This window comes from Macaca thibetana, chromosome 16 (genome assembly GCF_024542745.1).
Source record: "Macaca thibetana thibetana isolate TM-01 chromosome 16, ASM2454274v1, whole genome shotgun sequence".
Taxonomy (NCBI): domain Eukaryota; kingdom Metazoa; phylum Chordata; class Mammalia; order Primates; family Cercopithecidae; genus Macaca; species Macaca thibetana.
This window is the reverse complement of record NC_065593.1, coordinates 63,218,364-63,230,054: the sequence shown is the minus strand read 5'-3', so window position 1 is coordinate 63,230,054 and position 11,691 is coordinate 63,218,364. Positions and strand designations below refer to the sequence as shown.

Here is an 11,691-nt window from a genome sequence, read left to right as displayed (position 1 = left end):
GGCTCACACCTGTAATCCCAGCACTTTGAGAGGCTGAGGCAGGTGGATCACCTGAGTTCAGGAGTTCGAGACCAGCCTGACCAACACAGTGAAAGTCCATCTCTAGGAAAAATACAGAAAGTTAGCCAGGCGTGGAGGTGTGTGCCTGTAATCCCAGCTACTTGGGAGGCTAAGGCAGGAGAATTGCTTGAACCTGGGAAGCGGAGCTTGCAGTGAGCCGAGATCGTGCCACTGCACTCCAGCCTGGGCCACACAGCAAGACTCCATCTCAAAAAAAAAAAAAAGACTATTCTGGAGTCTCGAAGTGGAAGCCCAGTCACAGACCATGATTTTCATGGGACCAAAGAGCCTTTTGGCAGAAAACTGAACCCCATCTGGCATCTGAAATGTGTAAACCTGTCTGGGAGACCAAAAGAGGCCAGGCTAGGCGGAGAGACAGAGGGACCCCTGAGGGGAGCCATCATGGGTGAGGCAGGGTGGCATGGTACACACTGGGAAGGGAGTCGGGGTGGGGGAGTCGTGGATACAGGACTTTCAAGTGAGCTGCTGCTGGAGGGAGAGGCCGGGCACAAAAAACCTCGGCCTCCCAAGGTGCTGGGTTTACAAGCATGAGCCACCATGTCCAGCCATTTCTGTGGTTTAAAGTCATCCAGTTTGTGTTACAGCACCCGTGGGAAACATACAGATGCCATCTTCTCCCTGTCTGTATCTACATTTTTTTTTTTGAGATGACAGTTTCACTCTTGTTGCCCAGGCTGGAGTGCGATGGCATGATCTTGGCTCACTGCAACCTCCGCCTCCCTGATTCAAGCGATTCTCCTGCCTCAGCTTCCCAAGTGGCTGGGATTACAAGCACCCACCACCACACCCGGCTAATTTTTTGTATTTTCAGTAGAGACGGAGTTTCACCATATTGGCCAGGCTGGTCTCGAACTCTTGACCTCAGGTGATCCACCCACCTCGGCCTTCCAAAGTGCTGGGATTACAGGCGTGAGCCATGGCGCCCAGCCTTGCCCATCAGGTTAGGTGTTTATCAGCTGTCTAGAGTGACTGAACAGGTATGACTTGGGGGGCAAAGGACACATTCTCCCCTCCATCCCCAAGATCCACCTGAGAGGCAGTCACCAGAGACATTGCCAGCGCTCTAACTGCAGAAGCAGGACAAGACTCGGCCAATCAGTGTCCCTGGTGTGAGGATGACCTTGGAGATGCTTCTTTTTAGAGCCCACCTGAGGTCAGGAGTTTTTTTTTTTTTTTTTTTTTTTGAGACAACATCTTGCTCAGTCACCCAGGCTGGAGTGCAGGGGCATATCACTGCAGCCTCAACCACCTAGGCTCAAGTGATCTTCCCACCTCAGCCTCCCAAGTAGTTGGGGCTACAGGTGTGTGCCACCATACTTGGCTGATTTTTAAATTTTTTGTAGAGATGGGGATCTTGCTATATTGCCTAGGCTGGTCTCAAACTCCTGGGCTCAAGTGATCCTCCTGCCTTGGCCTCCCAAAGTGCTGGGATTACAGGTGTGAGCCACTATGCCCAGGCCCAGGGATCTCTTTCTATCTGTACCCATCACCCTGTGGGCCCCTCACCCTCCTAATTTTCCTTCTCATTGGTGGTGACGTGTGGTTTTCTTCCTGTTGACTAGGACAAAGGTCCCAGCGATCACCCTGCCCTCCCTTTCTGTCCCCTCTCCTGTCCCACAAGGGTTTGAACTTCCCCGTTTCACCATGTTTAACAGACCGCCTCATCTTTAAAAAAATTTATTTGTATTTGTTTTTTTCTGAGACAGGGTCTCGCTCTGTTGCCCAGGCTGGAGTGCAATGGCGCAGTCTTGGCTCACTGCAGCCTTGACCTCTCCGGCTCAAGCCATCCTCCCACCTCTGTCTCCCAAAGTGCTGGGATTACGGGGGTGAGCCACTATGCCTGGCTTACTGCTTCATCCTGTTCTCTGAGGTTCTAGACCTCTAGGGTGTTGTCCAGAAAGAACAGGGCCATGTGGAAGTCAGCAAAGGGAGAGGCCGATTGAACAGCAGGCTCTTCTCAGGCATTGCCAAGTGGCTGTGATTAGGATTGGCCACCAGGGGGTGCCATGGAGCCACAGAGTCTATGAAGGGAGAGAAGAGGCCTTTTGGGGAACTCTGGATTGAAGGTGGGGATGCCCAGCTGAGGTCTTGGACATGATCACCCCGCCAAACCGAGCCCAAGGAGGTTTCTGGTTGGTCCTGAGAGGTCTGTCGAGGGTCCCTTCTAGCAGGCAGGTGGGCCTCAGAGAGCCGAGAAGGGCCCTGGGAGACAGGGACCCAGAGACAGGAGGAGTGCAGGTGGTGGGTGGGCGGGGGCACTGGGATGGGGTCACTCCACGGTCAGAGGCTGTGTCCCAAACCGTGCGGGTAGGAACAGGAGCTTCCTCTGCGGGGGTTTGAAAGAGTGCACCTGTGAGGACACTGAAACCCAGCAGGAGAATCATGAAGACAGGAACCAGGAGTCTCATTGTGAGATGCAGTGAGTCCCACCAGCGCAGCAGTGGCTGTGCATGTCAGGAGGTTTTGCCCCTCCCACTTCACTTGTTGGATGGCTCTGAGCAGGTTACTGAACCTGTCTGTGCCTCGGTTTCCTTCTCTATAACATATGGTTAATACTCATTTGACCGGGCTTCCGTGTGGATTAAAGGAGACACGTATCCAGGGCCCAGCACGTAGCAAGTGCTGTAAGCAGTGGCGCTCACAGGCTGCCAGGACAGGAAGGACCCTCAGAGGTCTGTCCCAAACTGTGGGTAGGAGCGAAAGCTTCCTCTGTGGGGGGTCAAAAGAGTGCACCTGTGAGACGCAACCTTCAGAACCCCCAGGAGCCTGAGATGGACAGGGGATCTGCACTGCTGGATGGGGCGGAGAGGCAGGCGCTGGCGCGGCAGGGGCCTGGGGGGTTGGGCAGGTGCCGGTGAGAGAAAAGCTAAGGGGCGCAGGATGGGGTGTGAGCTGGAGGGCAGGGGGTAGTCAGGGCTGACTGGGAGAGGGGCCTGCATCCCGAGGGAACGCCAGCACCAGGTGCCAAGGCCCAGGCAGCCATGGGAATGGGTGGAACCAAGGTCAATGGCAGTCAGAGAGCTTTGTAGTTGAGATGTTTGGTAGAGCAACCTCCTGAATATTTAAGTAAACTTGAAGTAGAACATACTTAAAGTGCACAAATTGGTAGCTTGAATTCCTACCCACTCTCCCACATAAGAGGTGGGCTTGTCCAAGACTCCAAGGGACAGAGGGGGAAATCGCTGGTGCCCAGCCAGTCGGTGACAGAGCAGGGATTAGAGCTGGACCCCTGAGGCTAAGCCCCATGCTCTCTTCCCCAAACCCTGGGGCCTCAGTCAGCCTCTGGTAATCCCTTCTGTGCCCAGGGCACCAGAGCTGACGTTTCCCTTCAGCAAGGCAGGGGCAGAGGCTGCCAGAGCCCTGCTGGCGTCATCCTGCCTGGGATAGCTTGAGAGGTGGGGTGGGGGGGATTAGAAACCTCTGAGAACAGGACCACAGGCTGCCCTGGTAACATCTGCTACTACAGCCTTGCAGCCAGGAGTCCTGGATTTTCCTGGTTCCTGTGCCCGCGGACAGGTCCCCGGGGCCACTGGCTTTGTGGAGGGAACACGGTGCCCTCTCCACAGCCCAGGTAGGTGGAACCCCAGCTCCTGGCTCTCAGCCTTCAGGAACAGGAGCTTCCCTGCTTGGAGCTTCTAGACATGGAGGGAAACATGGGAGTCATGGAGTTTATTAAGTGTCTTGGAAGGTGGAGGGAGGGATGGCCTCCTCTAAGAACTGCAAATTTGCAGGGTGTCTTGGGAGACAAGAGTGCCCAGAGAGGCATGTCCGATGAGCTGGACGTGTGGGGCAGGGGGTATCCTATGCATCCTCCTTGCCTGTTCCTCCCCATCCCCCAGGCCCTCTGCAGCCCCCGGCTCCCTCTAACCTCCCCACCCCCCACCACAAATCCTGCATATGTGTGGCCCAGTCTGAGGCCATCTGGATAGAAATAGAGGCTCCCTAAGGGGATTAAGGGGCTTTTTCTCTAGGACCAAGGGCTGAGACTACCTAAAAAGCTCTTCGCCACAGGATCTTGCACCCAGAAAACCAGAAGCCTCCCTCTGGGGAGGTAAGATAAACCACATGAATGGTGGTGTGGGGGACCCGGGGGCCCACCCACTGCACAGTTGCATTAGATGTGGTCAGTGGAGGGTCAGGAGTCCTGCCTCCCCGCTGTGGGCAGCAGGGTTGGGGTGCCCCAGGCTCCACGGAGCCCTGCTCATCCCTGCCACCATCTCTGGGGCTCAGAAGCACCCAGAAGGCACCTGAGACCAGTGTCTGCAGGTCTGCAAGGGGACAGACCTCCAGGGATCCTTCTGGCTGCGAGGGAAAGGTGGGGAGACAGTGCCAATGTTTGTAGTGCCTGGTAACAGCCTTGAAGACCAGGTACCCGGGGAATGTGCCCATTGATTTGGGGGCTGGCTCCACCCAGTTCCTGCTATAAAAGAGGCCAGATGCACAGTGTGGGGCCAGACTCCCTGGAGATGAGGATCAGACCCCTGCCCCTTGATGTTCTCCAACAGGTGCTGGGAGGCCCTCCGTGGCTTAGGAGGCCACTTCCAAAGGTGGGGTGCCCCAGGGAGGCACCAGTGGCCAGGATGTCCACACAGAGCACCCACCCCCCGAAACCGGAGGCCCCGCGTCTGCCGCCTGCGATCTCGAGCTGTCAGCGGCGCCACACGCTCCCTGCCAGCGAGTTTCGCTGCCTCACCCCGGAGGACGCCGTCAGCGCCTTTGAGATCGAGCGTGAAGGTGAGTGGCCCCGCACAGGGTCAGAGGGAAGCTCCACTCCGGTCCAGTTATCCTGTGGGGAGGAGACCCTTGAGTCTCCTGTCTTGGAGGCTGGGTCCCAGAGTATCAGACCATGTGTGCGCTCAAGAAAGTGGAGGAAACAGCAGCCCTAAACCCCATTTTCTTGGGGGGAATGGGGCATTTGAGTAGACACTCGGGGTGCAGCAGACAGTGGACGTGAGGCACAGCGACTACCAGTTGCCCACCTGAGCCTCCTGCCACAGCCTTCGTCTCCGTCTTGGGTGTCTGCCCCCTGTACCTGGATGAGATCCGGCACTTCCTGACCCTGTGTCCGGAGCTGTCCCTGGGCTGGTTCGAGGAGGGCTGCCTTGTGGCCTTCATCATCGGCTCACTCTGGGACAAGGACAGACTCATGCAGGTGAGGACGGGGCTGTGACGCTCAGCTCCAGGGAGGCCTCTGAAGACAGAGGTCAGCCAGACGGTGGGGAGGGGAGCCCAGGGGCTGGGATTTATTCCTCCAGAACTGGAGAGATGAGTATAGGCCACAGCCCCCTCCCAGGGCAAGGCGTTCTGGGTTTTCAAGTTTTCTCCATGGGGATGGGGGTATGGCTCAAAATTTGGGGCCCTCCTTGGCTGGGGCGGGAGCCCTGACCACAGGCACCGAGGGGACACCTGCTCCCTGTCTGGGTCGGTGGCTGGGGAGGAGCACGCATCAGCAGAAGTGACCTGGGCTCTCGTCCCTTGCTCACCTCCAGGAGTCACTGACGATGCACAGGCCTGGGGGCCACATAGCCCACCTGCACGTGCTGGCCGTGCACTGCGCCTTCCGGCAGCAGGGCAGGGGCCCCATCCTGCTGTGGCGCTACCTGCACCACCTGGGCAGCCAGCCGGCTGTGCACCGGGCCGCGCTCATGTGCGAGGACGCGCTGGTACCCTTCTATGAGAGGTTCGGCTTCCACGCCATGGGCCCCTGCGCCATCACCGTGGGCTCCCTCAGCTTCACGGAGCTCCACTGCTCCCTGCAGGGCCACCCCTTCCTGCGCAGGAACAGCGGCTGCTGAACTGGGCTGCCCACCTGGCTGCCAACGTGATCCCCGTCTCTGCCCTGGGCCCCTTAGCTCAGCTGAGCATGGAGACAGCAGTTTCCAGAGTGGAGAGAGCAGGGCTAAATAAAGAGGAGATGGGGTGGCTTCTCACAGCCCGAGCTGGAGTGGTGTGTCCTGTCTGTTCCCACGAGGCCTCTGGACCTCCTGTGTTCTGAACTCTGTACCTGAGACTGGGCTGGGTTGGTAAGTGGGGACAATGGGAGGCGCTGTGGGTTCCCTGGCTCCTTTCCTCCTCCTGGCAGGTGGGCAAAGGCACCAAGGCAGCATCCTGACAGGAGCCCATTGCTCAAGGGGGGTCCTTATTCTCCCCAGCCTCGTGGATGCCCTTTCTCACTCTTTTTTTTTTTTTTTTTTTTGAGACGGAGTCTCGCTGTGTCCCCCAGGCTGGAGTGCAGTGGCCGGATCTCAGCTCATTGCAAGCTCCGCCTCCTGGGTTTTTACACCATTCTCCTGCCTCAGCCTCCCAAGTAGCTGGGACTACAGGCGCCCACCACCTCGCCCGGCTAGTTTTTTGTATTTTTTTAGTAGAGACGGGGTTTCACCGTGTTAGCCAGGATGGTCTCGAACTCCTGACCTCATGATCCGCCCGTCTTGGCCTCCCAAAGTGCTGGGATTACAGGCTTGAGCCACCGCGTCCGGCCCTTTCTCACTCTTAGCCACTGGAATGGGGGATAGTGGGGAGCAGATGGGGCAGAGGCGGGAGGCCTGTGCTGCGGAGGCAGCTTGAGGCAGGGAAGCTGGTGCAGGGCCCTCTGCCCATGGTAATCAAGTGGTCACACTCTGTGCCGCTCCTCAGTGTGGTGGGTGAGGCACCGGTACAGGGAGTGGACTCGTCCCCAGGTGGGGTAACAGGACAAGTTCTCCTCAGCGCCATCCCCATCAGGGCAGGCCACCCTGGGCCCAGGCAGCCCCCTCCCTGCCCTGGAGCCAACGCAGAGCAGGTGGGAGTGGGAACCCCAGGGGCCTAAGGATTCAACCCAGCCGTCCCAAGTGGACCCCTGGGGTCTCCACGTGACCCCAGTCTGCTTTCTGGCCCAACTAAATCCCCAAGATGCTCCACAAGTTTTCTGCTGTCCACTGGGCCAAACCGCTGTCTCTGAGCTGCTGATGGCTGACCCCTCACCCCCAAATCTTAGTTTCATGCGACCTGAGGTCTCCGCTGAAGACAATACTGCCATAAAGAATATTATTTAATCCATGAGACATCATCCGTACAAAGTTAGCGTTACTTTTAAAAATGAAGACCATGATATAAACTGGTAAAAAAATGGGCCTGATGCGCCTCGAGTACCCCCCTGGGAGCAGGCCCTAGGGTGGCTCCGCCCAGTCTCATTCTACCTGAGGTCTGCTTGTGTCTCCTCGCTTGTTCTCTGCCCCCAGACCATGGCCAAAGCCTTTCCCACATTGTCCCATCTGAGAGCCTTGTGGATCTCCCCTCCCCGCCAGCTCCCCGCCAGCTCACAGGGCAGAGGTAGGAGGAGAAACAGGAAGGGGCATGGTGGGCACTCAGCGCTTGGGGCAACTGAGGGCACAGCCACGTCCCCAGTGAGGGCACACTCCAGTAGTAGTGGGGGAGAAGGCACCAGCAGAGACAGCGCTGAGGACCCTGGGAAGAAAAGGACCCGGCCCCAGGAGGTGGTCCCAGCGGGGAACGGGATGTTAGGACCTGGAACCCAAGGCTCAGAGAGGCAGGTGCCTTGGGTGTGCCCGAGCTTAGGCCAGGATCACACAGGCCTCACGCCCCCGAAAAATCCCACCTTAATCAACCATCTCATGTGAAGTCAGCCTCGCCTGGCAGGGCAGGACCCGGTTCCAGAGCCCGGGCCCTGTCTTGGGTCTCTGGTTCTCTGGCACGCAGGGCGCTCTGCAGAGGGCAGCCCTCGCAGGCAGACCCTGTGCCAGCAGTGCTGAGGGGCAGCGTGTGGCCCAGCGGTCAGTGCAGCACCTGGTCCAGCTCGTACTTCTCACAGAAGCGGCTGGTGAAGGGGAAGCAGGTGAGGTGCTCGATCCAGGGCCAGTTAATGGGGTAGATGTACAGCCAGAGCACGAGGGCGGCGAAGAGGCCAGCGAAGGCCAGCAGCGACACCAGGATGAGTGCCCGCTTGCGGTACTTGTCGCTGGTCCCAAAGGTGATGTAGGGCAGGAAGGCAAAGGCCAGCAGCAGGCCACTGAGGAAGCCGAAGATGTGGGCAATGTTGTCGATCCAGGGCAGGAGGCCACAGATGAACAGGAAGAGCACAATGGCCGAGAGGTTGAGGAAGGCCTTCCAGGGCCTCTCCAGCAGCGGCCAGCTCTGGAAGAGCTCCACAAAGAGGCAGGCGAGGAGGCCGAACTGTGAGCCGGCCGGGCCCACCTGGGGTGGGGCAGGGGAGACGCGGCTTCAGGCATCGGGTGGGCGGCCTGGGCCGGGTCTGCACCCTGGGTCACCCCATCCATCAGCTCCTCCCTGGCAGGCAAGGCTGAGCGGCGGGGGGTCAGCTGGAGCTGCTGGACCAAAGCTGGGCCTGCTCCACCCATTCTTTCAGCAAACACTGAGTGCCTACTGTGTACGTGCCTGGTGTGGGTCCACAGGAGTAAGCAAGACAGACAAGCCTGTTCCAGGCCGCACATGGTGGGGAGAGGACGGACACTGAACAAGCTAGATCAGTCAGGTGGAACTGATCAGACTGCTGACGGTGCACGAGGCCATTTCCTACCGCTCGACCTAGATACCTGGCATACTGTCGGGCAGTGGGCACGGTTATGAAGATAAATGAGGTGGCAGAGGGACAGGGTGACTCAAGAGCATCACTCTTCCCTCTTGCTGGGATTAAGAGACCAGCCAGTAAGCCCCCAGCTTAGCTGTCCATCCTCTGTGGAGCCCAGCACAGGAGGGGCCCCGTGTCCCTCTGGCAGATCCCAGGTGGGTGGAACAGAAGCAGCAGGGCTGGCCCCCTGTGTGCAGAAGGGGTCCCGTCCTCCACATCCTTACCTCTGCCCGGTATGGGAGGAAGATGGCGCTGGCGAGGTTGCCTGTGATGCCGCTGAGGATGAAGATGATGGCGATACGGTGCCAGCCGGCCAGCTTCTCCAGGTCCCTCAGGATGGTCATTTGAAAGACCACAGACACGAGGCAGTGCACCACGCTGGGGGAGGGACACACCAGGCAGCGGCCTTCAGCCAGGCACTTCAGGAGCAGTAAGCTTCGGTGGGTTGGGCCGGCCATGCCCTGGCCCAGGAACCTTTCCCCAGGGGTCTCGCTGGGCAGCCATCACAGGGGTCGGGTTCGGGGGCAGTGAGGAACCTCTTACCCAGCGTGTAGGAAAAGAGACAGCCAGAGCCTGTAGAACTGATCTGGGACCTCAGGATTGAGGAAGGGCAGCAGCCCACACACCTTGTCCAAGCAGTGCACCTGGGGGTGGGCGTACAGTGCTCAGCGCCCCAGAAGCAGGCTGAGTCTGAGGCCCCGACATGGGAGGGAGTGTGTGAGCCCCAGCCCCAGCAGGCTTCCATGTCCATCGTTCTCTTCTCCACTACCCCAGGCCTGCCTCGCCTCACCTGGGAGCAGAGCGTTGCTTCTTCATGGAAATAGCCGTGCATGAATTCACAGTATTCCCGGGTGGTGATCTCACAGCTGGGGTGGGGTGGTGAGGCAAGAGGGGACATCAGGGCGCCGAATAACCGCTGCCCACCTTGCCCAGAGCCCAGCACCTGGCTACAGCAGGCATCGCTGGCAGGAAGGGGGATGCCCCTTCCAGAGCCTTCCACTCTGGAGCAAGCTCCCTTCCTCCAGCTCACACCATGGGTAGCCCCAGAGCAGGGGAGGGAAGGACAGCCATCGGAGGGCATCAGCCCAGCGGCTGTAGGTGGTGACGGTGGAAGAGCAGAGGGCCCACAGGAAGCCGCAGCTCAGGGGGCGGTGGGATGGCTGAGGCCAGGGCCCAGGTCGCTCACCTGCCCTTGGTGCCAATGCAGCAGGGGCGGCCCTTGATCTCGCAGTCCATGTGCAGGAAGCCTGTGTGATTACTCCTGGCCTGCTCTGTGCAGATCTGCCAGGAGGGGCACCGGCAGGGGGGTGGGCTGTGCAGCAGGCAGGTCCCCCGTCCCTGACCTTCCCGGACCACTCCCCGCCAGGGACACTCACTCACCGGCCACTTAGTGATGTCATCGGGCCAGATGTGGGCACCGCTGGAGGCTGGCTCCTCGCAGGTCCTGGAGACAGGGTTCAGATTGGGCTGTGGCACACCCAGCCTGCCACATCCACCTACTCACCTCCCTGTGGGTGGCTCAGATGGCTTGGCTATGCCTGACCCTCAGGCCCAGCAGAGGCTCCAGGCCCTACCTGGGGTCCTGGTGGCAGACAGCTCCCGAAGTCCGCTTCTGGCCCAGATCAGACTTGTCCATGGGGGGCCCAGTGTCATCCTGCCACTTGACAAAAGTGGCCAAAGTCTCCTGGAGGGCGGAAGAGGACTGGTCGGTCATGCCAGGGCCAGGTCACCCCCACTGGAGTGGGCACAGAGGCTTTTCCCATCTCCCCAGGGCTCAGTCTCATCTGGGGGGGTCTGGGAAGGATGGGGCGGGAAGGAGGGAACGTGGTCACTGCCCTTGAAAGGCCCGTCCACCAGGCCAGGGCAAGTGGAGTTAGTCTGGGACCAGGGTCTGGCAGGGGAGGGAGGGAGGGCCTGCCCCCACCGAGCAGTCCTTCCGCTGGGTCTGGATGCAGCCCGAGTGGTCGTTCTGGACGCAGCAGCCCGAGTCCCGCTCCAGGTCTCGCTCCCGCAGCACCAGCTGCTCGATCTGCCTGTCCTTCCGGATGCAAGGCGAGAACTTGGCCCCCAGGTGGATCAGGTCAATCTGGGGAAGGGAAAGGGAGGGGAAGGAGAGAGTGAGTTTGAGCCCCAGACCTGGAAAGGGTCCATCACTCCACCTCTGCCCCGCAGAGTCTCCCCTTGATGAGGGGCCTGCAGGTAGGTGAGGAGCCCACCTGCCCAGCTGGGGGTGACAGGGCACAGGGACTCCTGGCTCAGATGATGTCCCCCAGCCTGGGCCCTCACCGAGCTGGGGCCGATCCAGAAGTTCTCCTGCTGGATGTACTTCACGCTCTCGTACACACCTTTGTTCCGCAGCACCTGTCACGGAGGTAGTGCAGAGGAAGCCTCAGAACAGTGTGAGCCCTGGGCATGGGGGGCTGCGGCAGCTGTCCCCAGGGAAGAGCCTCCAGGAAGGGGCCAGGCTATGGCGAGCCTGAGCACCGCCCTGCTGGGGCCAGATTGTTGCGGTGGGAGGGACTAGGTACCTACGATGCTGAGGCCTCCTGGGGGAGGCTGGGATCCCCAGCATGGAGCCCGACCCGACTCACCAGCTGGGTGGTGACATGCTGGGCAAAGCCCACGGGTGCGATGCCATACGTGCAAATCACCAGCAGCGTGATGATGACATGGACGAAGGTCAGCCAGTAGGTGAAGTAGGGCCTGTGCAGAGAGGCCTCAGGTCAGCCGAGCCGAGCTCCTATTCCAACCCCCAGTCCCAGCCACGGGGCCACCCTGGCCCAGTCGCATGGCTCACCTGGGCTCCCTGCTCTGCCCTGTCAACTCATCTGAAACCAGAGCAACTTTTAAGATGAGCCTCCAAGCATCTCTCTCCTGGCTTAAAACCCTTTGACAGCTTTCCACTGGCCTTGAGACAAATTCCAAAATCACCCCCTCTTGCTGGCTGCAAAGCTTTGCCTGCCCGACCACCTCGCTGGTCTCTTTGCCTGCATTTCCTGGGAGGCACTTTGCCCTTGCAGCCC

At 59.6% G+C, this 11,691-nt stretch overlaps 2 protein-coding genes across 2 annotated transcripts in view; one reads left to right on the top strand and one right to left on the bottom strand.

Annotated features, from left to right (window-relative positions):
• The first annotated feature begins 4,432 nt into the window (after positions 1–4,432).
• On the top strand, positions 4,433–6,016 carry AANAT (aralkylamine N-acetyltransferase). The gene is made up of 3 exons (XM_050764426.1): positions 4,433–4,815; positions 5,079–5,233; positions 5,571–6,016. The coding sequence occupies exons 1-3, from the start codon at positions 4,461–4,463 to the stop codon at positions 5,874–5,876; spliced, it is 816 nt and encodes a 271-aa protein (XP_050620383.1). The 5' UTR covers positions 4,433–4,460; the 3' UTR covers positions 5,877–6,016.
• Positions 6,017–7,093: 1,077 nt separating this feature from the next.
• Positions 7,094–11,691, bottom strand: part of RHBDF2 (rhomboid 5 homolog 2) — a 30,055-nt gene continuing 25,457 nt past the window's right edge. Inside the window, exons 10-19 of the mRNA XM_050764209.1 lie at positions 11,260–11,371; positions 10,955–11,029; positions 10,593–10,754; positions 10,243–10,352; positions 10,049–10,112; positions 9,855–9,949; positions 9,459–9,534; positions 9,212–9,312; positions 8,893–9,046; positions 7,094–8,274 (exon numbers count right to left, since the gene is read on the bottom strand). Of these exons, the coding sequence (XP_050620166.1) occupies positions 7,855–8,274; positions 8,893–9,046; positions 9,212–9,312; positions 9,459–9,534; positions 9,855–9,949; positions 10,049–10,112; positions 10,243–10,352; positions 10,593–10,754; positions 10,955–11,029; positions 11,260–11,371 (1,369 nt within the window). The 3' untranslated portion in view covers positions 7,094–7,854. The remainder of the gene's footprint in view (positions 8,275–8,892; positions 9,047–9,211; positions 9,313–9,458; positions 9,535–9,854; positions 9,950–10,048; positions 10,113–10,242; positions 10,353–10,592; positions 10,755–10,954; positions 11,030–11,259; positions 11,372–11,691) is intronic.

What these genes read in the sequence shown, in the direction of transcription:
- AANAT (XM_050764426.1), top strand. Translation starts at nt 4,461, where the DNA reads ATGTGCCCATTGATTTGGGGGCTGGCTCCACCCAGTTCCTGCTATAAA. An exon ending in CTTTGAGATCGAGCGTGAAG is followed by an intron (nt 4,816 to 5,078) that starts GTGAGTGGCCCC and finishes CTCCTGCCACAG; the next exon opens with CCTTCGTCTCCGTCTTGGGT. An exon ending in ACAAGGACAGACTCATGCAG is followed by an intron (nt 5,234 to 5,570) that starts GTGAGGACGGGG and finishes GCTCACCTCCAG; the next exon opens with GAGTCACTGACGATGCACAG.